At 42.8% G+C, this 26685-nt stretch overlaps 1 protein-coding gene across 1 annotated transcript in view; it reads right to left on the bottom strand.

Annotated features, from left to right (window-relative positions):
• TERF2 (telomeric repeat binding factor 2) overlaps window positions 1–26685 on the bottom strand; it is a 663265-nt gene that overhangs the window by 434892 nt on the left and 201688 nt on the right. The window contains exon 5 of the mRNA XM_086945762.1: window positions 5087–5233. Coding sequence (XP_086801888.1) covers window positions 5087–5233 — 147 coding nt within the window. The remainder of the gene's footprint in view (window positions 1–5086; window positions 5234–26685) is intronic.

Genomic DNA, 26685 nt, shown 5'->3' with positions numbered 1-26685 from the left:
ACAGTGGGGACCCTGTCCTGTGGACACTGCTCGTATTTCTATTGCGTTACGAATGATGGAGGCTCCCTGTATGTGGCTCAGAACAGATATACCGATTGACGTATGTGGTCTCTTTGTTTTTTCTGTTCTGATGAAAATAATAAAAGATTTAAACCATACAGTGGATTTAGGATGGTGGTCCATCTAAACCAACTTATTTAATTCCTGTAAATCTATACAGAGCCTATTCTGTTTGGCAACACACACTCTAAAAATGATATTTCCTAAATGACTCCATCTATATGTAGTTTGTCCAATTCTTTCTTGAGATGATCACTCAATGAAACATAATGCTTCCGACTTTACGAACATTTGGTCTCACCCCATTCTTGGAAAACATTTTACGTGAGAATCCCTTTAAAAGATGCAATTTCTCAAAGAAAATTCCCAGACATTATCTATTTGCCTACTCTGTATTCTCTGTAACGTTTCCAACATTATCCTTATATCCTTATCACCTAACACATTAACCTTATATTCTAACACTTGTTTGGAATGGTTTGGTTTCACTTTGATCATTAGATCACGCTGTTGTGGCCAGCCCAATAGACAAACCTTTCCAGTGTATATAGACATTTGAATAAATAAATTTTCCTTAAAACTCTAGCGTTGCTACAAAATATACTAAAACATGAACAGGTTAATTGTCATAACCATGTATTTTAAAATACAGAGGATGTAATTTCTTGTTTTGAAAATTTCCATTCCCGACACCGCCATGTCCGTCACTAACTTTCCATTTATTTTTATGTAAAAAAACAGGCCCTTTTTGTCTGCCAGTCCTACCTCAAAAAAATCCAGAATGAACTCTTCTGTTAAATCGTTAACTTCCTTGACTCCCTATTTCCTTTCCAATTAGGAATTTTGCAAACTTTTTCTTAATGGCCTTTACCTCTGTATTTTCGAAAAATATGTCCTAATAAAGGAAACAATTCGTCTGTTGCCACATGTCCACTCAACCTGCACCTAAATATTACTGTATTCTACTCCCTCCTGTTTCTTCCATCCTATCTGAGTTTTTGGCTTTGTAACTTTTGCCCATTATTCACATGCTTTTCTGCTCTATTTGTCTTACCTCTTAAACTTTTCCAAAATTAGACATTACCACAAAGTATTTAATACCCTCATCTATTGCTTCACATTGGTGCACTATTTTAGTTTTGTTTGTCGTGGGTACTATCTGATCTGTCATCATATCATCTTGGACTATTCCATAATTACAAGTGTCAACTAAACCTCTTAGGTCTGGTACATAGTTGTCAATAGTCTCACCTGGTAACTCTCCACATACCAAGAATTTGTATCTTGCCATCATTTAATTTACTATCTTCCCATAGTTGGCATTACATTTATTTATGGTTAATTCCATATTAGCCAGGTCATTTTCTCCTTCTTGTTTATCTTCTGACACTGGATTCCGTAAATATTTGAGAATTCTCCTTTCTTCTGCCACAAACAGTGCTTGAGCAGGGCTAACTTCCATTAGGTTGTTAAAATATCACCATCCGCAGCCTCAATAAAAGCTTCAAAATCCTTCTCCCATTACTCCCACTCAAGACCAAGTCCTCAAGGTGTTTGTAAAAACACCATAGGTTCACATTTTGCTTCCGTATTGGCAACCTTGTGTGATAGTATAAGGTCTATCAATAAAATAGTTTTTTGGGGGATGTAATGGGTAATCAAAATAGACTGTTTACAGAAGTTAATGAAAAACAATTGTGCGGTAAAATATTTATTTTCCCTTTAGCTTGGAAAATCATTGAATAATAATAGAATTATTGTACATTTTAAAATGGACAAATCATTCAATATCTGTACGTCGCACATGCATTAAACACAGTGCAGCTCTCATTCAAAGGCAGTCACACCACAGATAATTAATGCGACATGAAGACGTGCTAAGCACATCATCATGTTTTTTCTTCTTTTTTTCTTCTTTTTGAGCTCTTGCAAACCCTTTTCACAGATGGTATTCAAGTCTAACATCTGCTTTAACCTCAGTGCAGACAACAAAAAAAAATGTACCAACAAGATGGACAGCTGATGGAAGCATTGCATACACAAACTTAACAAAGCAATTGTCGTTGCATACACCAAGTTCCCAAGCAACACCAAAGTTTCGTACAAGCACTTAAAGAGAAGTATGTTAAAAAAATGTAAATAAAGTGCACTGTCACTGTGAAGTAGGAGCAACATCCTTAATGAGCATAATCCAGAGTGCACATGCAGATGTAAGGCAAAGCAAGCACTCACCGTGTGTGTTTCCCGCGAAAAAGGCTTCTGTTGTGTCAATCGTTACAAATAGAGTTTGTAAAAAAAATCGTTTCCCTTTTTCATGCAGTTGTAGCAAGACAGGGTAGACAAAATTGGTATGTCTAATGTATATATATGATTCGAACTATTCACTAAATGCTATATATATATATATATATATCCATGGATTATTTCTTTATAGATGGAGGAATAATTTCCTTGAATACCTTTTGTCCTGAAGGTGGTCATTAAATTCTGTTGTTAACACCAAAAGGCGTCAACACCAGTTTGATACTCAAGGAATCCATCAGGGAACGACTAAAAGGATAAGAGCAAGGCTCTCACCTGGTTTTCTTCCGTTTATGCTAATTATGGACCTATGAGAAAAAATTGAATTTTGTTTGTGCTAATAGGATTTCCTCCTTTTTTTAGTCAATCTGATGCTGTTGATTTTTTCACTGTATTGTGCCATTATAAAGTGTATATGTGTAATTTGTTCTTTTTAACTAGATGATTATGAAATTGTATCTTCCAATATTCCAGGACTTGGAGGACTGATTCTATGTTTTTAAGATTATATATTGCTCAAGAAAATCTTTTTTAATAAATTATCAGTTGTTACATGCGCTATAACCCAACTTTAGTGAGCTTATTTTGGTGGAGCATCTTGTGGGATTTTCTGTGTGGGGGGGATCACCTCAGGGGTTGTGTATACGAGGTTTTGAAGGATTGTTGGTGAGTGAATGCTGGTTATTTTCAAGTGTCAAATAAGATCCTAGGGTTATACTTTATCTCAACTGGTATATAGTGCTCGGTCCCCTAGGACAGTTGAGCCTCCTCTATCTTTTTTCTACAGTCATGAGTTTCCTCCAGACATAAACAGGACAAAATAAGAGGGCAACAAGAACCTAGCAAAAAGAAGTAAAACAAAACGAGCAGAGCAACAAAAGAAACATGTGCACTTGCAAGGCCTGTGTGAAGAGAAAGAAACCAGTTAACAAAACAAGCAAAGCTTTGTTAACCACTTTACAAAGGCATGTAAAAGGTCTTTAAAAGCCCTGTGAAATACTCCAAGAAGGCTGAGATAAGACGCCAGACACTGCCCAGCCAAATTCAAAGGCTTTCATGAAGCAGAACGGGACAAAGGCATCTGGCCTCTGGATTATTTATTGTGCTGGGTGGGAGGCCAACACTGCAATGGGAGGGAGGGAGGGGTAACACAGAGGGAAGAAGAAAAATATGGTTGGAAGGAGCAGGCAACAAAACCTGCTCTCAATAGAGTGGCTCAACAAAAAGATGAAAACTGTGCAAAAAAACAACATACAAACACAAAAGAGTATGGGTACAAGTAATTGGGCTGTGCTCTTTGGGAGGGAACAACCCATGCATGAAAAGAAGGGACATAAAGAGAAGATTAAGCACTTGCAAACAAGGCGTTTTAAAATACACTCGAAGAAACAAATGAAAAGAATTGGGCGGGCTGTAAGCCCACAAAGTATATGCAGCATGTCTCGAAGAGAGAGCACAAGTGCTCTCTAGTCGAGACCTAAGACTCGACTATAAAAAGAAACAATTCTTGAGAGGGGAAAAAGGCATTTCAGTCATAATAGGAGACTGTGGGACAAAAGAAGTAGACGCAGAAAACTGACAAAACCTCTGTGAATTCTTGAAACAAAGCTATATTCTAGATATTCTCCTGTGTAATGAGAAAAATAAATATTCTTCGGTAGTGGGGGGGTCTTCTCTCTAAGGATCTGAGATTATAAGAACGTTTGTTGTTTTTTGTCTAAAGAAACCAAGGCATTTAAATGGTGACAGTAGCTCCTTCCATTGGCGAGTGGGGCTACAGCTGTGTAGGAGATACTGTACTATGCAAACAGAATCTATAGCAAGTGGGATTTGTAAAAAGTAGGTCCCCACCCAATATCACTGATGATTTCTGTATTGGCATGATAGCAGCCCTTCTAGGACCTACCAATACCACTATTGACTACTAATGATCAATTGGCATTACAGAACCAGCATTGACAAGGCATACACTAATCATGATTATAATAGCTTGTCACTGATTAAATCTTGGGCAGTGTTGTCGAGGGGTAATAGTGGGCCACAAAGAGGACCTCCCCAAAGTTTGTTGGAGCGTTCCCCATATAGAGGGCCCCAGAAAATTCTTGCTGGAGGGAGGGGATTTGGTCCACACGGGACACGTCCACGGAGCTAAACTGCTTCTGCTACGTGTCCCTCTGAACTTCAGAGATAAAATAGCAGGTAATCTATAGAACTGGCCACTTGGCATGTTTAGTCAGCTGCTTAGAAAACAAGCGTATACTTTATGCAATGTCATATCAGTCTGGCTTCCTCACCTCATGGGCAAATTTGTGGACAAAATACTGGGGCATGTTGAAAAAAGTCCCAAGAGCAAACAAAAATAAAAAAGGACAGGCGATGGGGGTTACTTGTTCATCAAATGTTTTGAGATACCCTTTACTCTCTCCCTTCCCCCTCCACAGCACCAATTATCCTCTATTGGTCCCATAGTGATGAACACCAAGATTGTTTATAGTTGGGCAGGATATAAAAGTGTACATTAAAAGGCATATGAAAGCAGAATCTCCTGGAAAAGGACATTAATGTCATTATAAAGTCCAAAGAAAGGTAGTAAATCTCAGTGCTGTCTGAGGCAAGTTTTAATATCATTCTCCTACAACCATAACATATAACGAGAAAGTTAAAAGGATTGGGACTATACAGGTTGCATAACAAAAGAATGTTGAGTAGTCATAAAAATACATACGCCTTTCAGGAAGTTCTCAGAATCATCAATCATACTTTCAAAAAGCTGCAGAATCTGTTCTTTAATCATCTCGTAGCTAAAGTTTTGTATCAATGGATGCATCAAGTTCTTCTGGCAGATAATATCAGAGAGTTCATTTGTTAGTACCTGTGAAGATAAAGTATGATATGATTACACCTTAAAAAAACGTGAAAGACAGTTCAACACCAACGTTTACCATCCCACAACAGGCAAATTGCTTGGGAGAATATGAATGCATCTCTTCTGCAAGAGAAAAGAGTGAAAATGAGATCAGAATGTTAAATTGCTGTCATCTCTGCTTACTTAAGTATGGCTGACTTCATAGGGTCATCACAATCAAAAGTTGATATTGACAGGGTGAGGTTAAATCAATTATTTTGCTCAGTAAAACAGAGCTATAATAATGCCTCTTTAAATAAACTAGTGAACTAACACAATAGAAGAACCACCACCTTATATTTTGTTTTAACAGGTCCAATGTGGTCTGCAAATTTACTGTACCTAAATCATGATGATTTTTCTACACCTAGATTACAAGATAATTAAGTTAGGAAACAGCTAGCTAACGATCTTAATCTTAGTTGTATTTGACCTCTGGAAAAAAATACTTGTACAGTGTCAATTGTGAGAAACTATTTCATCTAGACTGGCTAACAGAAATATCAAAGATAAAAAGCATTCATCATGTCAAAATCCAATTCAATAAATGCCTTTTTAGGTTTTGCCTGGCGATGCGCACGAAGTGCGCATGCGCTAAAAAACCTTATGAGTTAGAGTGTGGAACAGGGACCCGCCCCACTCTCCCATTGGCTAGCTCCATAAATGGAGGCTAGCCATTGGGAGACGGCTCTGTCCGTCAATCCCGGACCAGATTCGGGGGCGTTCCCGAGAATTGTTCGCATTTGGCGACGTCAGCCGAAAGCCTGTTCTCAAGACCGCCCCCGAATCTGGTCCGGCATTGGAAACACCGGAAGAAGATGTCCGGCCCGCCGCCTGGTTGTGGGCGGAGCCGGGAGCCCTTGTTTTGAGCAGGTAAGTGAGCAGTAATGCTACAGTCCAGGGCATCAGCAGCACGGAAGCGGCATGCCAGAAATGCGCCTGCCTGGCCCGACCCTTAACCTCTTCTGTTGGGTGTCTGTGGGTGGTTGAGCACCCTCGGTGCACTGCAGGACCCTATCATGTGTCGGCGCAGGCAGCGCGCTGTCTATAGCCGGCCGCCTGCAGCGGAAACCCTATCCACCGACATAATTAAAACAGGATCTGATTACCGTCCGCACTGGGTGATTGCGGTCTCATTAACCTTTGTGCGCCTCCACCTGAATCCATGTCCCGGGAGCACAATGTAGCAGGAGGGTGTTGCCTATGACACGCAAACAGATTGTTTAATTCCCAATTCGACCCCTCCCCCGTCACTTAAGCGGGCTCTTTTACCCAGGAGGCGCTTCATTTTCAATTTCACACATTTGAAGTCGAGTGCTGCTTTTTGTTGTGGTACGACAACTAACGCTCCCTCGCTAGGCTTACACTTTGAAGCAGAATCGCAAAGAAAGACTGGATCGGGAAGCGAACTTGTTTGTTTGATTATCGAACCCTGGCAACCTCGCCCGACATAACTGTGTGCTCCTGGCCGACTAGGTTTTGTCTCTTCGCTTGAATTCCTTAAACTACCATACCTGGGACTTCTTAGAGACCTGCTAATGATGCTACACGCAGGTATTTACCACACGATCAAAATTAATTTAGATCAAAAGCCCCCAATTCTTATTCGCGGGGACTCCCTCACATCCAGCCCTGTCGACATTCCCGCTGTGAGAAATGTGCTGCGCCTTGATTGTGGGAGGGCGAGTGTCGTGGTGTCAGTGATGCTAATTGTGAGCAATCTCTCGTGCAGGTGGTCCGAGAGAAGGGCTCAAAGGAACCTGAAGATAGTTACATGGCTATTGTGTCACAACAGCAGCTTTTCACGGACCCATGTATGCATCCACCCCTGGGTTGCAGACTCGCCTCTGTGCGTGTTTACCTCGCAGCTGCGTCAGGTTAGGTTGTGGAGCCGTGTGTCCTGTGAAGGTGCAGCGTGCACCTTGCACTGCCCGATGGAGAGGGTGTGACCTCCATCGGAGTCTCTGCAGAAAGAGGACCACACACTATCAAAGGCTGCTTCACCCCGACATGTAATCTGAGAAACTAGGGCAAAGGCTGTTATGACCTACATACTGTACCGGGGATACATAATGCAGCAGTGGGAATCTGCATTGTAATTAGATGTATGGAGTAAATCACATGGCGTGTATCATCAGGACTGCATTGTTTCAGAGTTATTGGTGATCAAGGCGTGTTTTGAAGCTGAGACTTCCCCGCAGTGTGACAAGGCGCAGTGTGACACAAAGAAAGCAATGCTCCCTCGTGTGTGTGGAAAACGCCCAAGTGCAGCAAAAACACACAAGGAAAGATACTGAATTTGTTAACTAATAAAGCAGCTATTTATCTGCCATTGCTTATTTGTCTTGTGGATTCAGGGTTTATTTATTGTTCCCTAGAGGCTGGTGGTTATCTCCCATAGTGTTGGTTAAGAGAGCAGGATGGAGTAATTTGTGCATTAGCTGGGTTGCTTCCTTTTATTTCACGCTGACTTGAGAACGTTTTTATTACATTCTCCCTAGGCTCAGGTTTGTGTTCCTGATATCCTGCTGACTTGATGGCGGGTCGCATATGGATAGAGCCTTTGATGCTGGCCCGTGAATCTGTTTGTTTTAATAGTCTGCTTTGTGCGTATGCTGTTTGCTTTGTCGCATCAGTCTCCTGCCCACTGAAAGTAGCTAACGTCCGTAGTAAAAACAGGAGCGCCGAAGCTTGGCCGGGATGTTTGTTACAGCTCTGAATACAACGGTTCTGGTCACACGACTATATCACTAACTGCAACCCACCACCAAACGTCCATGGCACTCATATGAGCCTCCCCGTGTAAGGCCTTGTTTATTTGACATCTACTTCTCGTATTTTTGCTAACCTGTGCATTTCTCTCATAATATCTTTACAACTCAAGATTTATGCACATAGGTTGAGGAGCATGAAGTCAGACTCCTGTTTATCAACGTAGAGTGCTAGGAGTCTAATGGAATTAGAGGAAAGTCTGAGTGCGATTTGAATGTGCAAAGGAGATGCAAGCTCCCCTAGTGTAATGTACAATTAGTTCTGTAAGGTTGCGTTTGGAGGCCTGCCCCTTTAGTTGTCAGTAGACAGCTATACATGCTCTGATGGGTGAACAACATAATAACTGAAGTGGCAATTATCTTCATTTTGGGCAGGCTCTGATCTCAGCGAACTATCAAATCTGACCTTTGGGTGGGATCTTCTTGTTTTTTATTTTTTTATTTTGTTTCTAAGGCTGCTAGATACATGCTTTTTTTAATAGGGAGAGGATGTGACATTACAACCGAAGATGCTGACTTTGGAATGGGGGAACCCGGTTCGAGTCTCTGCGGAGGGGGGGGGGGGAGGAGGGGGGGAGGGGGGGGCCTGTAATTTTGGGCAAATCACTTAATCTCCCCAAGAACAACAAAAAATTAATGACCTTGTGTTAGACCCGACATCCCTGCTGTTTCGTTACCCATTTAGACTGCAGCCACACTTAAATGTATCCAGAGTACTTTGAGGAAAGTACCGAACACCACTTTCTTGACCCGCATTTGTGAGTTCACACAGGAGTTTGCTTAATATTCCGAGGTTTGAGGGTTCACATTAGGAAGTCAGTGCTCCCTCGCACCCCGAGTTCCTTCATGCCCCTGGGCTCACTCACCCTGATGCCCTTCACCACAGTGATGTTATCGTTCTAGTCAGCCTCGAAGGAGACGCGCCGGGTGCTGCTGTTGCCACCCATTGTGCTGGGGCTGGCAGTAGGTGAGAGGCGGAGAAGCTGCGAGCTGCAGGTCACCTTTTTCCAGTCACAGGCGGCCACGGATAGCCTTCCTGAGACAGTAGTGGCCAGTGAAAGGTGAACACAACGCGCCTGACAGTTTGCCCTTCCCTTCCGCCAGGCCTCTGCACTACAAAACAATGTGCGCTACCATTGGGTGAGAGCTCAAGAAGGCTAGCGCTCATTGGATGAGAGGCGTAAGCGGCTGTTGTGTTTACATTCTTATCTTAGAATGGTTTATTATGGAAGGTTAGGATGTCACTGCTTGAGAATGTTAATGTGTAGAATGTGCATCTTTCAGGTTGTAGCGGTTATCTGCTGCTGAGGACTTGACCATGCTGGCTGTGTAATTTGTATGCTCTTCTACTGTTTAATAAAGAGCTATTTCTACCAAGAAGCTTCTTCATTTCAGCGGCGCTCTAAGAACAGCAGACAGGGAAGTTTTCCAGCATGCGCCGGCTGGCAGCCAGTGGTGAAGTCTGTTTGGCTGCAGCACGTGTGCGCTTTAACATCCCGGAGCAGTTGTTATGTATTAACTTTTCTGTTCCCTCAACCAATAACGGCCGGCCCTTCCACATGTACTGCTCTATAATATTCTCACACCGGGGTTTAGCGCTTAATAAACCTTATTCAGGAGGCAGATGTTTTTTTTCTTCAGTTTTATGCAGGTACTCAAGTAAAACAAACTGAGCTATGTGCGAGGTGGCGGGTTTAGGGGGTGGGGCCAGGCGCGGGGCTACTGGGAAACATTTAGTGGAAATTAAGATTTTCATAGTGTGAGTATTAACAGATGCAATTCTGCAGTAGGTCGTTACTGCAGTTAATGTTGCATTTCTGAAGTCATATGGATAGTAAAAAATCCAAGTGTAACAAATGAGTCGAGTCCAGAATAAAAAGGTATTTAACTGGTCTTGCATGGTGTGGTAGCGCACTGTCCTTTAGAGACAGAACATTTCCCATTGACCTGACCACTGAATTTTGAGACATGCAGTTTTACTGATAAAGTTTTACAGCGTACCAAAGACAGTGTGTGGAATCGGGTTCCAGCCAGTGGCGTAGCTAGTGTGTCATCGTCCTGAGTGCAAGGAAGGAAATCGACCCCTGCTCCTGTTTGATCTGTGGAATACAGCAGCAATAATCTGGGTTCAGTGGACAGGGCGGAATGGCCGTAGCGGCCACTGGGCGTTTTCCCAGTTGGCCGGAAGGGTGGGTGCTGTTTTTAGGTTTTGCACGCTTTGCTTGCTTCTGAAATCTACGGCAGAGGAGAGTAAAAAAAAAAACATTTACACTCAGAGCCACAAAGCCTCCTTTTTTTTACAAAGTGCTCTCGCTGAATTCCCCACACCTCCCTCGGATCTGAAGCCCGGGATGTTTTTCTACTTTTTGTGAGTGCTTGCTGTCTTCCGCTGTCTATGTGTGCCCGTTCCTGCACCCTCCCCTCCGCTGTCCGTGTGCCCTGTTTTCGTGCCTCTGTTGCCTGCTTGTGACTCTGTTGCCTGCTTGTGACCCTGTTTTCGTGCCTCTGTTGCCTGCTTGTCACCCTGTTTACGTGCCTCTGTTGCCTGCTTGTGACCCTCTTTTCGTGCCTCTGTTGCCTGCTTGTGACCCTGTTTTCGTGCCTCTTTTGCCTGCTTGTGACTCTGTTGCCTGCTTGTGACCCTGTTTTCGTGCCTCTGTTGGCTGCTTGTGACCCTGTTTTCGTGCCTCTGTTGCCTGCTTGTGACCCTGTTTTCGTGCCTCTGTTGCCTGCTTGTGACTCTGTTGCCTGCTTGTGACCCTGTTTTCGTGCCTCTGTTGCCTGCTTGTGACCCTGTTTTCGTGCCTCTGTTGCCTGCTTGTGACCCTGTTTTCGTGCCTCTGTTGGGGGCTTTGTGTGGCTGTGTTTGTGGGGGGCTCTGTGTGTGTGTGTGGGGGGGGGGGGCTCTGTGTGGGTGAGTGTGTGGGGGGAGCTCTGTGTGTGTGTGTGGGGGGGCTCTCTGTGGGTGTTTGTGTGTGTCATTTGCGAGAGATAAAGCTAGTGGCATTGTAAATGACAATGCCATTTATTTATGTTAAAAAAAACATAAATAAAAATAATGTCAAGAGCAATGCCAATAGCTCTAACTTTAACAAAGGCAAAACCATTGCATTGTAAATGCTAGTTTTAATTGTCTTTTACATGTTTTTGAAAGTTTCATATAATGCCCAATTTGCCTATGTTCTACTCCTTCCCTCACCTGCAGCACTAAAGTTGTTTTATTCCTCAATCAGGTGTTAATGCTCCAGACTTCCCCAGAAGTTGGTTATTTCACCATGTTTTTGACATTTTCCTGCTATTCTCTCCCTCATCTTGCTCCCTTTAAATTAATCTTCTTTTACCTTGTTACACGTCTTTATTTTCCTCCACTTTTTTCTCCCTCTCTCCCTTTTCATCTTATTTTAATTGAGGCCCCTTTCCTGTACATTACTTGATTTTCCCTTCCTTCTATTTTCTTTTACCACTCTCATTGTTCCCTGCTCCTTCTCTTTCTTGTTTTCCTTCTACAGTTGTAGACCATGTGTGGTGCTGCATTTCTTCAGGGTTGCGGCTGAAACCGAAAAAGGACTACAACATCCATACACTATACCATTCTCGCCTGTCAAGAGTTTTTAATTTTTTTCCCTTCAAATGGGTTTTTTCATTAATGGTATTCCCACAAAAAATGTTGTTGGGGTTGTAATAATTGATTTTTAAACCACATACTATTTTTAATACTTTTGAGAAGCCATTAAAACTATTTTTAAAAAGTACTGGACACCATAAAAACATGAAAAGTTGAGATGTGTGGAAAACACTTGTGGGAATATTTTGAATGTATTGGGAATTCTTTTACCTCTTAATGCCGTCATGTTCATTGTAATGTTTTGTTGGCACACGGTTTTTGAAAGCCTAGAAACAATTACTGAGAAGTAAATTCCTAGATCATTTTCCATAGTTGCCCTGAAAGAGATGGACAGTCTGAAAGCTCTTCTCAATGATCCCGGAATTAAGATTACACAAAGTGATAATAGCACTGAAGGCCATATTATGAATTCGAAAATTGCAAGAACAGTGAGCACTGAAATGTGTCTAAGAGAGGAATAAACAAGCATCCTTTGAGAGGCTGTTTGGTCATCGTTCCTGGAATTTGAGTATTATTTTGTGTTTAAATCCTTTTAGAATTTAGGCTTTCTGCACCCACAACTACATAATACATTGTCTATTGCTACTTCACATCCTCTCTCCTCCTTATGACTTGTCACAGTATCTAATAACAAATGTGCTTATCTACGTTATAAAATACATCATTTTCGTACTGTACAAGAAAAAATAAAATGACAAAAAAGTAACAAGAACACCTTTGACCGATTTTTAATAAGGCTTATAAAATTATCAGGCCCAGCTCAAGCAAACCTGGATATTATGAGTAGAACATGTTGCAATCAACACAACCCATTCAAATATACATCACAATGCATTAACTTTACACAACCTAGAAACCCCTCTGATAACTCATTGACTTTATCCTTGTCTTAGACCCTGTACAGCTGCCTTTTACCTAGATTTGATCTATAGAAATACCAAACATTTACATACATATATAAGACAACTGTGGTGTGCTGGGAAATTGCCAAAAGTGAGTTTTAGAAAAGATGTTTAATAGTACTAAGACTCACATTCTTCCTCACATATATTGCCAGCCCTGTAAAAAAGCTACTATTGGGAAGGTTCCCTACATACTTATATCGGATATGCAAAAAAGGGGCAGAAGTACTAAATATTTTCAGTCTTAAACAGTCTGAATCCCTGCTTGCAACTGCAAAAGCGTTTTTACAATGTACTTAAGGCATCTGATAAAACAGTATATTTTAACCAACTTCTAAAATGGGTTTGCGACTGCATTGCGAATTGCCATTTGGAAGAGGCATAGAAATAAGATTTATCTACGATTTGCAACCAAAATTCTGATCGCAAACCATTAAAAAGTTACAGACCCCAAGTTGGGGTGGTAGTCCATTCGCAAAAGGGAGGAGCATCCCTGACACTAACCACCTCTCCTTTATGAATGTTTTGAAAAAAGTGTCAGGGAGCGTATGCAGTGCTCCTTGGGACTAATGCCAACTCTGTGTGATAACTTTTAAATACATTCCTGTTTTCTATAAGGAGAATTGGCTGCATGCAAAAACATTTTCTTTAGTTAAACAAAATCTGGTCATGGTTATCTGCTTACCCTTACAGGATACCATCCTGTGACTGCGGACAGAGTGTGATTTTGATCAAACATAGTGAGTCACAAATTGCGACCTACCTCATGAGTATTAATGAGTTAGGTCAGATTGAGACCCACTCCGGTTAGGAATTTTGGAAACTCACCTATTGGTTTACAGGTTGTTTTGCAATATTAAACAGTGGTTGCAAATGTGGCCTTTAGTTCTGGCCTAATTTTCTTAGAGTATTTCTGATTATGGGAAAGATTGTCTCAAAGAAGTTGCAAATGCGCTAAAAAGGTACAGGCATAGCAATTACATTATATATAACATCTCACCTCTGTAACACGATATGTATGGATTTAAGCACGAAACGCATCGTAAATCTCACTCCGCATGAGCAAAATAAATCGGAGGGTTGCTAATTCCATCTATCCTGATTCAAGAAAGAATAATTACAGTCCCTGTAAAATCTACTCCAGGCACATTGTGTGTTGGAAGTGCCATGATCACCCCACGATGTCATAAAGGCACCAAATAGGAGTCTTTTTAATCTCAGTCTCGCCTATTTTGGCTAGAGCCCACACCAGTAGCAGAATATTTGCTAATCTGGCACCAAGAATCTAGGATTGGGTACGCCATTTAGGGGGTGTAGACCCTCCATTTTCTTGCACTTTGGTCCTGAAGAAAACCTGGTAACTCCAACACATAGGTTGAAACATGTAAGCCACCCACATAGATACTCTTGGTCATAATCACCCACAAAGTATCTTCACACACTTTTTAATATTGTCCAGTTACTTAAGAATAAACATTTTTTCCATTAAGTTAAACCAGGACAATTTTTAACACTTTTTTTTTTGCACTTATCACTCACAATAACCAGCTCCACTGTATTCCAGGTGTCGCAGCACACCCTGATGGCACTCGGTCATCAGAGTGGACCCCAATGATAAAGCATGTCACCACCAGGCTGGTGAGTGAGGGTTTTTTTACAAAAGGAAAAAAAAATCATTTTTTCAAACACATATCCCATTAAGAATCCACGATTCTCTACGGTGATACTCCTTTTGTTTATTAGAAGTTTCCAATCCTCATAAACAGTAAGCATGATTATAGACTTTGTTATAAAGCACACTACAAAATAATTGCCTCTTTGAATGAATGAATGAAAGTAGTCTTATAACGCGCAGACTTAGCCCGTGGGCATCACGGCGCCTAACAGAAAAGGTTCTAAAAATTGATGTACCAGGAGCCACCTTATGGGTATGCCTCTGAAAAAAGCCATGTTTTGAATGCCCTCTTAAAGGGACCGACGGCGGGTTGAATTTTTAATTCCAGGGGAAGAGTATTCCACAGCCTAGGGGCCACAACCGAAAAGGCCCTTCCTCCCCACCTGACTTTCCGAACCCGAGGGACAATCAAGAGGTTCTTACTGGTGGAGCGAAGGTTTCTACAGGGAGTATAGGAGGCTAAAAGAGATCAAATATCTTCAGAGCCATCTCCAAAAAGGGCCCCCTGGACCAAGCATAGGATCTTAAAGGAGATCCTGGCCTGAATCGGGAGCCAATGTAGACTCTTCCTGGCTAGAGTAGCAGATGAACGGCTGGGGACATCCAGAATGAATCTAGCTGCCGCATTTTGAACAGTCTGAAGACGTATCAAGCCTAGGTTAATACCCGAGTAGAGTGCGTTACAGTAGTCTAGGCGGGAGGTAACCATGGCCACTACAGTCTGCTTACGGGCTTTCAGGGAGAGGTAATGAGTGATTTTCTTCAGGGTCCTAATAACACCCCAGCAGGTAGAAATCGTTATATTTACCTGCTGGTCCATGGCAAGAGAGGAATCAATCATTACACCCAGATTCCGGGTGGATTTGGTGGGCCTTGGGCATTCTCCGAGGGATGGGGGCCACCAGTCACTTGACCAGGCATCCTGGTCTCCCCCAAAGATCAAAACCTCTGTTTTCTCCCCGTTTAGCTTCAGCGAGTTGCAGATCATCCACCGTGCAACTGCCTCCATACAGTTCCTGAAGTGGACAACGGAGGTACTCACCGAGTGGGAGAGAGAGACCAGGATTTGGGTGTCATTGGCGTATGACACCAACTCCATCCCAAAAGATCGTACCAGCCTGGCGAGTGGGGTCACATAAATGTTGAAAAGGGTCGGGCTTAAATCGGACCCCTGAGGTACCCCACAACACACAGGTTTAGAAGGGGACACAAACTCACTTAGCTTGACCCTCGGCTCTCGCTGGTTGAGAAAGGAAGACAGCAGACTGAGTGCAGATCCCTCTACCCCTATCTCCCTAAGACGCGATGTTAGAATTGAGGGTGTCGAAAGCTGCTGTCAGATCTAGCAGGACCAATAAAGTTGTCTGCACTTGATCAACCTTTGTACACATTTTGTTAACGACCACAGTGAGGGCCGACTCAGTACTATGGTGTTTCCGAAACCCATGCTGCAATGAATCCAGGCAGGGGGTGGAATCAAGAAAGGCAGTTAGGTGTAGGTTGAGATGAGTTTCCAGCATTTTTGCTGAAGCCGGCAGCAGGGAAATTAGACGGAAATTCTTTAGAATCTGCGGTTCCAATGAAGGCTTTTTCAGTAGAGGCTTAACCACTGCCTTTTTCCAGGACACTGGAAAAGTGCCTTCCTTTATGGCAAGGTTCATCACTTCAAGATGGAGAGGCAAAAGAACCTCCCTACAATCCTTCAGGATCCTAAGGGGACAGGGGTCCAGTGGAGAGCCCGATTTGGTCTTATTCAAGAGCAAGTCCAATTGCTGGAGAGTAAGGGGAGGGAAATTGGACAGAGTACTAGGAGGATCCATTCTCCGGCAATTCATAGGAGATGGATTCGGTAGAGAAAAGGGATGCAATAGGTCCCTTTGGGATTCCGGATAGGCGTAAATATCCGCTATTTTAGTGTGAAAAAACAGCAAGATCTTATCGCACAATTCTTGGGACCAAATAACAGGGTCAGGGGTATGTAGGGTACACAGGGAATCCACGATTTTAAACAGTTCCCTTGGTGAAGTGAGGGAGGCTGTAAGGTTGGAAAAGTAGGCCTGCTTTTCCTCAATTATCCTCCTCTTATACTTGCTCAACAAGATTTTGTGCCATTCCCTTTCTCTGGAATCCCAACCAGTTCGCCAGAGCCTCTCCTGCTTCCTGCAGTCCTGTCTGAGAAGCCTAAGGGTCTCAGAAAACCACGGGGCTGAAGGTCGTTTTATAGCAGAATAGCCGTAGGAAACAGGGGCTAGGAGGTCTACCGCTCTAGCTAAAGCATTAGAAAGATCTAATGCAGCATCACGGGCCTCCGCAAAAGGAGTTACCTTGATGTTAGACCTAAAGGGGGTCAAGATGTCATTAGAGATGTTCCTAAAGTTCCGTTTGGGTTCCCTTCTCCTGGGGGGACATAACCTCGTGGAAGCAAAGGAAGATATTAATTCAAGAGGGACAGCCAGATGATCCGACCATACCAGAGGGATGGGGGACCCTATTTTTAGTCGAGGATCATTAGAAAAAACCCCAACCAGTGTATGCCCTGCTTGATGAGTGGGGCTGTCCACTAATTGCAAAAAAACATATGCAGCTTAAAAGTCCACCAGGCATCTGGTGTCGCCAAGACCTAAGTCCTCCAGATGGAAATTAAAATCACGTAGAATCGTCAGGTTAGACCTACCAAAATAAGGCTCTAAAATACTAAGTAACTTAAGACAAAAACCCGATCTAGGGCCCGGGGGCCTATAAATCAGGAGGCCTGAAAAGGAGTTAAGGGAATAGAACAGAGCCTGGAAAGGATCCGAGGGGGAAGAGAGGGTTTCAATACGGCAGGAGACCGAGATTTTATATAAGATACCCAAGCCTCCACCTCTACGCCCAATTCTATCCATTTTGGCAAGAGCATAGCCTTCAGGGACAGCGTTAGTCAATTCAGGACCGGAAGAGGCGGTGGCCCATGTTTCTGTGATAAAAACCCATGAGGGCTTCCTGGCTGCAACAAAATCATTGAAGGCTATGTTGTTTTTTATCAATGATCTAGCATTGACAAGAAAGCCCTCTTCCGTAGTCGTATTGAGGGTTACCAGAGCCTTGAGAGATTGTGTGTCAGGCGTAATAGACGGTAAAGGCTCCAAAAGGCCAGTAAGACAGCCGCAGTGAAGAGACCTTTGGAGGGCCTCAGGAGGAAACTTGTAATGGCAGGGGAGTTTGAGGTTTTAAGGCAACTAGGTCCTGCCATGAGTAGATACCACCTACTCGACAACCTCCGGGCAGCATCCCCACGTCACCAGCCCCCAGCGTGTTCGACCTTGGAGTCCACAAAGGTGTGAATTTGGGGCTTGGGACAGACTTAATAAATACATAAATACATATATTATTATTATTATTATTATTATTATTATTATTATAGGTAGTACTTATGAAAGAAGGAAAACTACCAATTAGACAGAAGCAGAGTCTCTGCCTGGGACATATCCTGTGTCCTTGGTTACAACGCCTAGCAATGACTGGATATACAGCAGTCACCTTGAATTACTTCTTAGCCCCTTTTCAACATCACAGGTTCACTCTGGTAATGACTTGGGTTGAAGAAGGATGCCATCAAAAATGTGGTGCAAAATTGTTCCAAAATGAAATTGTTCTAAATACAAAATACCAGTAGCATAACTGTAGATGCAGGCCAGAATGAGAGCTGAAGGTACAAGAATGGAGCAGAGTACTGAAACAAAGAATGTTAGTGGCAAAACTGTAACTACAGAAGTTGAGAAACTGATGGCCAGATTAACAAACTGGATGTACTGCACCACTGTTCACCACCTTTATAGAGTAGGACAATTGGATACACCTGACCACAGAGTTTAGTTTAAAAGAAAGGCCCTGATGGATTGGGCTTCCTGTACTTTAGACACGTTCTAGAGATCCTCATCGATTATCAACTGCTACAGCAGAGCACAAAGACAAAGGACGCTAGAGACACAATTCGTTTTTTTTCATGTGGTAGGCCTTTCATAGGTGAATGATGTAGCAACTTGTCAAATACAACATTATGGCATTCATCCTTTTAAAACCCAGAGTTCTACAGGATAGTCAATGGCTAAGGCATATCACGATTCCGAGAAGACGCAGCTTGGCATGTGTTGAACAAGAACTGACGGACATCCTGACGACAAACTGCGGGAGGGACAACAGAAGGAACTTAATTAACACTATAACATGCCTATGATTTGCTATCATGAATCACTGCATAATAAAATGGCTTATTCCTCTAACATTTTGCTGGGGATGTACCATGCCTTTATCTTGAAAAAAATATTTACTCTTACTACATCCTTTTTTTGTTGTAGACATGAAAGTTGGTTAGGATGGAGGAGTGGGACCTCTTCAATCCTGTCAGGCAGCATAAGCCCTGTATTATGGTTAAGACATCAGAGGTGTTGATCAGATGGTAATTATGGGTCCCTAGTACATCACTGAGGTACAGTTTCAGCCGCAAATTACTGGACAGGTGGATGATTCTGATGAATTCATGCTGGGAAAAAATGGGCTCAATGAGACTGACATACCACTACATTTGAGATTTTAGGTCCCTAGCAGCTACAGTACATCAGAATGGAGGAGAGCCCCCATTTAATGATTTCTACATTTAAAGTAAACAGATTTCATGGAGATATGGTACCTGAATATCAAGTTGGGAAAAAAATTCATAGCACAATAAGTGGAAGTCAAGCTAGTGTGGGACATAATATTAAAGGTTGCAATATTGTTTATTTGTGATTATTAATAAGATTGATGGAATACTGTTTATTTTAACAATGTTGTGTTTAATATAGTTAACATTAATATTTATTTTGCTTCTTGTTTATGGTATATCTTTTTAATTTTCAGATTTTTTCAAATGGAATATAGGCCATGATGGGGTTTTAAATGTGGTGTTTTAGTTTCACAAAAATGTCTAGCCACCAGCAATTCGAAGGTCTCGCGAGCAGATGTAAGAGCTACTTTTTGCTGAAACAATAATGCTTTGAGTCTACTTAATTTGTTGAAATCTGCCTTCAAAGTTGGAATGGATGGCCAAAATTAGCTATTTACTATCCAATGAGGAGTGGGAAACAAGGCGTTGTTATACAAGTGACTAACTGGGAAACAGACAAAATATACGGGACTCCGGCCCGCATTCCGCAACAGTCCTGATCACAAAGCATGAGATAACCACTGTTAGAGAGTACTGTAATGAAAGTAAGAACTGCAGGAACCGAGATTCCTTTAATATAACAAGCCAAATTAGGCCCTAAATGTTGCATGCGCTGTGAATTTTAACGTGTTTACAAACAAGTGGTTATTAGACAGTAGAGACGCATTCTTTATCAGTGATAAAAATGTTCTTGTTGCTACGTTCACAATAGGTAAAGTAGATGGACCATATTTCATGTATGTAAATGCTACCTAGGGGTTCGTATCTACCTGCAGGAAAATGTTTCATTCAAGCTGTGAATTGAAAAGTCAAAATAGGCAGTGAAATAACTCTGTGTATTAATCACACCGCCGAAGGAGTTTCAGCTATGGTGAATGTGAGCTGTTATAATTTCTCTAAATGCCGCATTGTATAGGTCGCGTCTTTCATGGCTGTCAATTATTGTTCAAGTATTAAATTAAAAGGTCAAAAAAAATCACTGCAATTCAAGTATTGCCATGTAACACAGCCCTTTTTGAGTGTTTGCAGCGTCCACCTAAACTGCATAATAGATCTAAGTTGACTTTGCCCATGATAATACGCAACATGTCACTCTGCACAATATCAATAACAGACGACAATATTATTCAAGTTGTAAATTAAAGATAACAATGTATTAATGCGGTTAACAACAGCTAGCACTTTTTGAAACTATCTTGGTAAATTTGTCTTAAACGTGCAGCAGCTTCCATTCAGGATCATTTCCAAATTTCATTGTGGGTGGCATATATAAATCTTTTAGAACGTGGGGATATTGGACCTAAAAGTACATCTGATAAACTCATGTCCTCGGACAGGAGAGAAAGATGTTGTTTTACTGCAGACAGGGTGGAATGTTCCAACCATTGCCGACATAACTTTCCCACTGAATAGGTGGTAACAATACCAGAAGGTGTTGATTGAGAGTATCGGGGATCATATCTACTTGGTTTAAACCCAGGGGTGGTATTGAGAAAACTAGTATGACAACTATTCATGTCTACTGGCCACAATATACAATTTACAACCACCCACCAGGTCTCGAAAGTAAAGATTTAAATGTACCATTCTGCACCATACTATTTAATAGTTCTTCTGTGTAATTTGTATATCACCAAATCGATTTCAAATCAATAGTGTCCTTTCAGTACCCTTAACCTTTAGAAGCCAACTGATTGACAAATGTAGTGGGAAGCTATGTTTGAGTAAGCATATATTTCTTTGGTGGTGTTGGAGTAAATTTAAAATAATTTGACACAGGGTCTAAAGTGTCATATCCCATGAAATAAGTATATTTATCATTTTGCTTTTTGGAAATTTCTGGAGGGGAAGTTGGACGATGTACCCACTGGGTATAGTTAAAATGGGGGCCTTATTTACCTGTTCTATGTAGGAAATGGTGTCCGAAATGAAGGTAGCAGAAAATCTCAGCATAATTAGCAGAGTTAAAGTACAGAGCTTTCGATTCAAAAACAGTATACCATTCTAATTTAGAAAGCACAGAATCTACAGTATCAACATCCTAATCATCTGAATGCAACCCTGGTACTATTACATCACCCATAGAAAACTTTGAACACATTTGGTATCTGCAGAATCTCAGTTGGACCGAACATGTTACAAGGATCTTTATTCCAAACAATTCCAACAGTCAATGGAATGGATGAAAATGTTAACGAGGGACAAGTCTCTTTTCAGTTCATGCGATGAAGAATGGGGGGGACCAACACCCCGTTGACCAGCTTTGTAGATGAACGTTCCAGGAGGTAACGGACGTTGATCAGTAGGAAAAAAAACTGTCACAAATTCAATCCACATGAAAAAGGAAAGTATGATCCACACATATATCCAATGAGGGATTAAATAAGTGTGTTTTAACCATGAAATAAAAACACAAATCTGTGCGGGAAGCATGTACAGAACGGAAGAACTGTCTGAAGAAAAAATATCTTGATCCATGTAGTACCTAGAGGTACTCCGTAGAAAAACAGGAGGTTGGGAATCAGCCATGTCAGATGGACTCACCAACAGTGGATAATTATAAATGACATCTGTTGTAGATGACGTTATATTAGAAGCAGGTATCGTGTCAGGGAAATGGTCAGCAGAGGACTCAGCCATTCCTCCCTCAGCTGGGGAGTATCAGCATTGGTGGTGCTCACAGGCTGCAAAGAAAAGTCTTGCAAAAAAGAACTGCTATTCTGTGGCATACCATGAAGTATCGGCCACATGGTGTAATTTCACATGTTCAATGGGGACAAAGTGATTGTCCTTATAACCAGGGAGAGGTGGCAAAATCACTGTTCGTGTACCCTGAATGCCAAGGAACAGAACAGGAGCATGGTATGATGGGCCGAATTCCTTTTTGATGGCTACCCTCTCTGGAACCAACTCTCCGATTTTTGAAAGACAGCCGTAAACTGGAATTTGATCTGTAGCACTGGAAGAGTGACTCAGACAAGTGTTTGCAAGATGGAGGGTCATAGAACGTTTGTACGTCCTGTAAGACAGCACAAGGGCACTCTGCGACAAAGGTTGCTGCAGCCGCCACAATGTCTGGACCATCAAGGTCCCGAACATGCATCTTGATGTCAAAAAGCATTTCGTACGGGGTCCGCCCACCCAGAGATCTTCTAGGGAGGTTATTTAAAGTACGTTGAACCCCATATTGATGGGTCAACCAACCACGCCCAGTACCCAATACTTTAGCCGTTAAGCACTGCTTTAAGTCGGGGTTCATTCTCTCCATAACAGAACTACCTTTGGTTCTATATGGAGAAGAAAAATACAATAGCACACCCACAGCCTTCATCAAATCATGGTACGCTTTAGAAGACAATGCTGGACCTTGAGCGTCAGCCAAGCACTGTGGCCAAACCCAGAGGAATCTAGAGCAAGAAACAATTGCAACCAAAATATATTTAAACATAGTATCTGAAATCAGTGGACCACAATGATCTAAGTAAATGCAGCCAAAATGCTAGTTGGAAATAAACAGATGTGTTTGTGGTGGACGGGACACTGTGAAGCCTTTGATTTGTTGACAAATGTCACAAGTTAAAACATATTTTCTGATTTGTTGGTATAAGCCTTGCCCCCAATAGCATTGATAAAAGAGCAAAATAGTGGCAGCCACACCATCATGCACAGAAGCTATACCTTCATGTGCAGCCACAATTAAATCATGCCTGCGGTCTGTGTTGGAAATCATACAATCACCAACTCTAGGAATAGTTCAAAGGGAATATTTTTATCATTTAAATGGTACAAATGTTTTGAAAGATAGCCCTTTGGTAAAGGATTGCCGCTTCGAAACGCATTAACGGCAGCCACAATATCATTATCGATACGGGTTTTAGAGCAGGTTACCACTGGTATTTTAGCTGTGGCTACTGCAGATGTGGCTGCTTCAACAGCCAAAGAATTGCCAATGGCATGAGCTCCCGTACGTTTATGAGTCACAGTATGTATAACGTGAGCCAGTGGCAACTCATTTCTTAAAGCTGCCACTTTATCCCAAAGCAGTGTGTGCTTTATTGTGCTGCCCTTGCAATCCTTAAAATATTTTTTATGCCAAAAACGTAAGGTGTCATTAAAGGACTGTACACAATAATACCAATCATACACAATAAGGGTGGGGAATTCAGGATCCGTATGTACGAGCGCAAGAAGTAAAGCCTTCAATTCAACCAACTGCGCAATACAATCTCCAAGAGACTGTGTGCGAGTAGTTTGTGGGTAAAAATGCCATCTGAGATAGAGCCAATAACAATATCGCATGCAGCAAAATACTGCTGCTTGGAACCTATAGCAGGCTGAACAGAACCATCAGTATAAATACAGATCAATATTGATCAAGAGGCAGAACCGAATAAGGCAAAGTATTAGCATGTTCATATTGCGAAAATTCTTGTGCTTGCAAAGAAGGGTAAAAGACGTAGTCTACGTCTACATCTACGGTTGTCAATGACCCAGCCCATTGCATCCATCGGAGCCAGAGGGTTTTCGAGTTAGGGACGCTGGGTTTTGTGACCGCCTCAAGGGTAGGCAGAGAAGAGACCCCGATAATGGGTTTCCTTTGGGCAAGTGGCTTTTCCTTAAGGATGGCCATCTGTATAGTATTCTGAAATCTTTCAATAGAAGCAAAATGCATTTTCGCAGATAAATAGTGATGTGATTTATATGCAATGGATACTGTTTCACCTTCCTTAAAGTTTACATATGTAAATCTAATTCCACCTGGCACAACACAGATAACAAGTTAGTGTTATTAACACGTGTATGCAGGATACGTGTTTCAAATAAATCAGACTGTAAAGATCCGAGTATGGCAGTGTGTTCTGATGTCCAGTGGAAAAATCAGGGCCTATTATGGCATTAATACATTGTGCATAATCAGGTATGTATGTCCTGCTAAAATTCAAAAATTCCAGCAGAGACTGAAATTCAAAAAAAGTACTGGGAGTAATTAAGCACACTTCTCCAGAAAATGAGGAGCGAGACTTTTACCTACTTTAATAAGTTCATATCTCAAAAAAAGGACACTGAAAAAAGCTTTACAAGACCTTTTGAAGTTAAACTTGTAACCTAGCACAGCAAATCGCAATCCACTCTTGCCAAATGGGGGTTTAATTCTTCGTCACTTATGTAGATATCATCAACGTAGGAAAGGTCGAGCTCATGAAGAATCGATATAAAACTCCTGGGTGCTCAGCTGCAGCTCTCTGGAGCCAAATTGTGACTGAAAAAAACAGTTGGAAATGTCCAAAGTGGTTTTATATTTTTTATGGACGATATTATTGATCAGTGTTATATCATGAGTATTTGCACCACATATGTGCGAATATGACCATTCAAATGTCTGTAATCTAAGACAATGGAATAGGAATGGGGAGGAGAAAGAGGATTATTTACTTGAGACATACGGTTAAATTATTCCCTGGTATTCTAGTTGGGAAAGAATTCCTTTAACAGGGGCCTTGGCGCCCCATTTGATAGGATATTGTGGATGCACCTGAGGTGTAGACCGTATAGGAATAACATGGTATGGAGAATCTTTATCCCAACCAGTATGGCTACGAAAGTACGGGGGCTAATGCAAGGGCCCATTCAGAGGCATGGGCTTGTTTAACGTCGTCAGGGACAAGGTAAAAGAAAGAAGGGAGAATATAATCCTCACCCTGGGGACATGCAAGAACAAAAGGAGCGGGCCAGTCGACCTCTGCCAAGAGAATGTCATAAGAAGTACTTAAATTGTCGGGGCGCTAGGTGGCGCACAAGCAGAATGGCCATCATCGTGTGAGGCTCCCGCAGTCAGGAGCCGATATCCTGGCAATTATCCTGTCCCGAGGGCACGATTCGCCCTAAGCAGCACAAGCAGGAAGAGCCTGAACTCGGGGGGTGTGAGCGACTCCGGTTTGGAGATGGAGTGACGCAGTTTACAGTTGATATCACTGTGAGAAGGTGGGCCCGTGGCGTGTCACTGTGCGGCCTGGAGATGCCTCTGGGCACAGACGCTCACGCAAGTACGCGGCTCCCACGAGGCATGCAGGCCGGAGCGTTGAGGCAGCGGAGACTACAGGGCAGTGAGTGCTTTGCAGCTAGCTCCATTACATCGTCACACTCGGGGACATACCACGGAGTTTTAATGAGGCTCAGCTAATGCCCTAATGCAACTGGTGGCTGAAGCTGACGGCCGGAGTAGCGCTGACATCTACACGTCGCGCGGATGGTGGATCGGCCATAAGCGGCAACGACACCTCATACACACTTTGAGGGGGCTACTACGAAGGGTGCGCGGTGAGGTGTGTGTCCCTACAAGGAGGGATCTGGATTTGCCACCGCAGAGACTGGCACACGTGTGACGCTGCTTCTCACTACTACTGCAGCGCTTTACTAATTGAGTGGCGAAGGCAGGGGGCACCCCCGCAACGTTAGGCACTACTTGAAAAGCAGGGGGACGCTATTGCCTGAAATCGACATTCCTCACGCCCACAATGGTGACGGGCACACTATCCTTGACATAGGTTTTGTGCCACACCCAGTTTCGATCGCTGATTAGCTATGCTCCACTCCCCTAAAATCCATTACAGCAGAGGGACATCACTTGGGTGGCTCGGCTCCCCTTGCTGCCACTCCACGCTCGGGTCTCATCACGCCCACGGGCCCACTGAGCACTCCAGATGAGGAAGCCAGACGTGCGTCAGCCGCATCTCACATTCGATGCCAAGAAGAGCACCCGCCTGCAAGCAGCAGAGACAGACAATGGTGTTGAGGGGCCGCTGCAGGAATCTCAGACCACACAGGGCGAGGACTTGAAAGCAATCCTACTGGAGGTGCAACAGAGCTTTGCCAGCATCGCTGCTAAAGTAGACTCTCTGAAAACACGCATGGCGCAAAATAGACGGTCATGAATTGCGCATTAAAGGTACTGAACAACGCATATCAGATGCTGAAAATGCTATGGCCCACATCCAAAGCACAGTAACGCAGATGGATAAGCTACTGAAGATTATTGCTGCAAAGAATGACGATATTGAAGCCCGAAGCCAAAGGAACAATATTTGTGTGCGGGGCATACCGGAGAGTACCAACACTGGCAAAATGGAGGAGTACATTGAGAGGTTACTGTTGGAGGTGGTGGGGGCGGAATCTCTATCCCCTCACCTAGTTGAGAGAGCCCACAGATCCTTCAGTCCGAAGTCACCCCCTGGAAACACGCCCAGACCCATCATAGCGCGTCTCCTGAACTACAGGGATAGGGGCGTTGCCCTCAAGGTGGCGAGGGAGAAGAAGCAACTACACTTTGAGGGAGTGCCCTTCACTATGTACCCCGATTTCACTGCACTGGTGCAAGAGGAGAGGCGCAAATTCTTTACTGTCAAACAAAAGCTACGCCAGGCCAGATTGATTATGCCCTTCTATAACCTGCGCACCGCCGGATCACATATCAAGGGAAGCAAACGTTCTACACAAAGTCGCAGCAGGTTGAAGACTTTCTAAAGCACCTCAAGAAACAGAAATCTGTCACCACCATATCAGAGGACTCACTGAGAGGGCATTCGGCAAACATAGACTGAAGGTTGACATGCAAAATGGCCAAATGGGGCTCTTCGTTCATGAACATAAACACTAACATAAACACTACAATGATACAGTGAGATGACCACCTACACAACACGATCCCTGCGTCCATGGGGGCACAGACATGTCGAGGCGAGATCTGCCTTCTGATGGGAAACAG

Source organism: Lissotriton vulgaris, chromosome 12 (assembly GCF_964263255.1).
Source record: "Lissotriton vulgaris chromosome 12, aLisVul1.2, whole genome shotgun sequence".
Lineage (NCBI taxonomy): Eukaryota > Metazoa > Chordata > Amphibia > Caudata > Salamandridae > Lissotriton > Lissotriton vulgaris.
The sequence above is the reverse complement of the archived record's forward strand: the minus strand, read 5'-3'. Positions and strand labels throughout refer to the sequence as shown.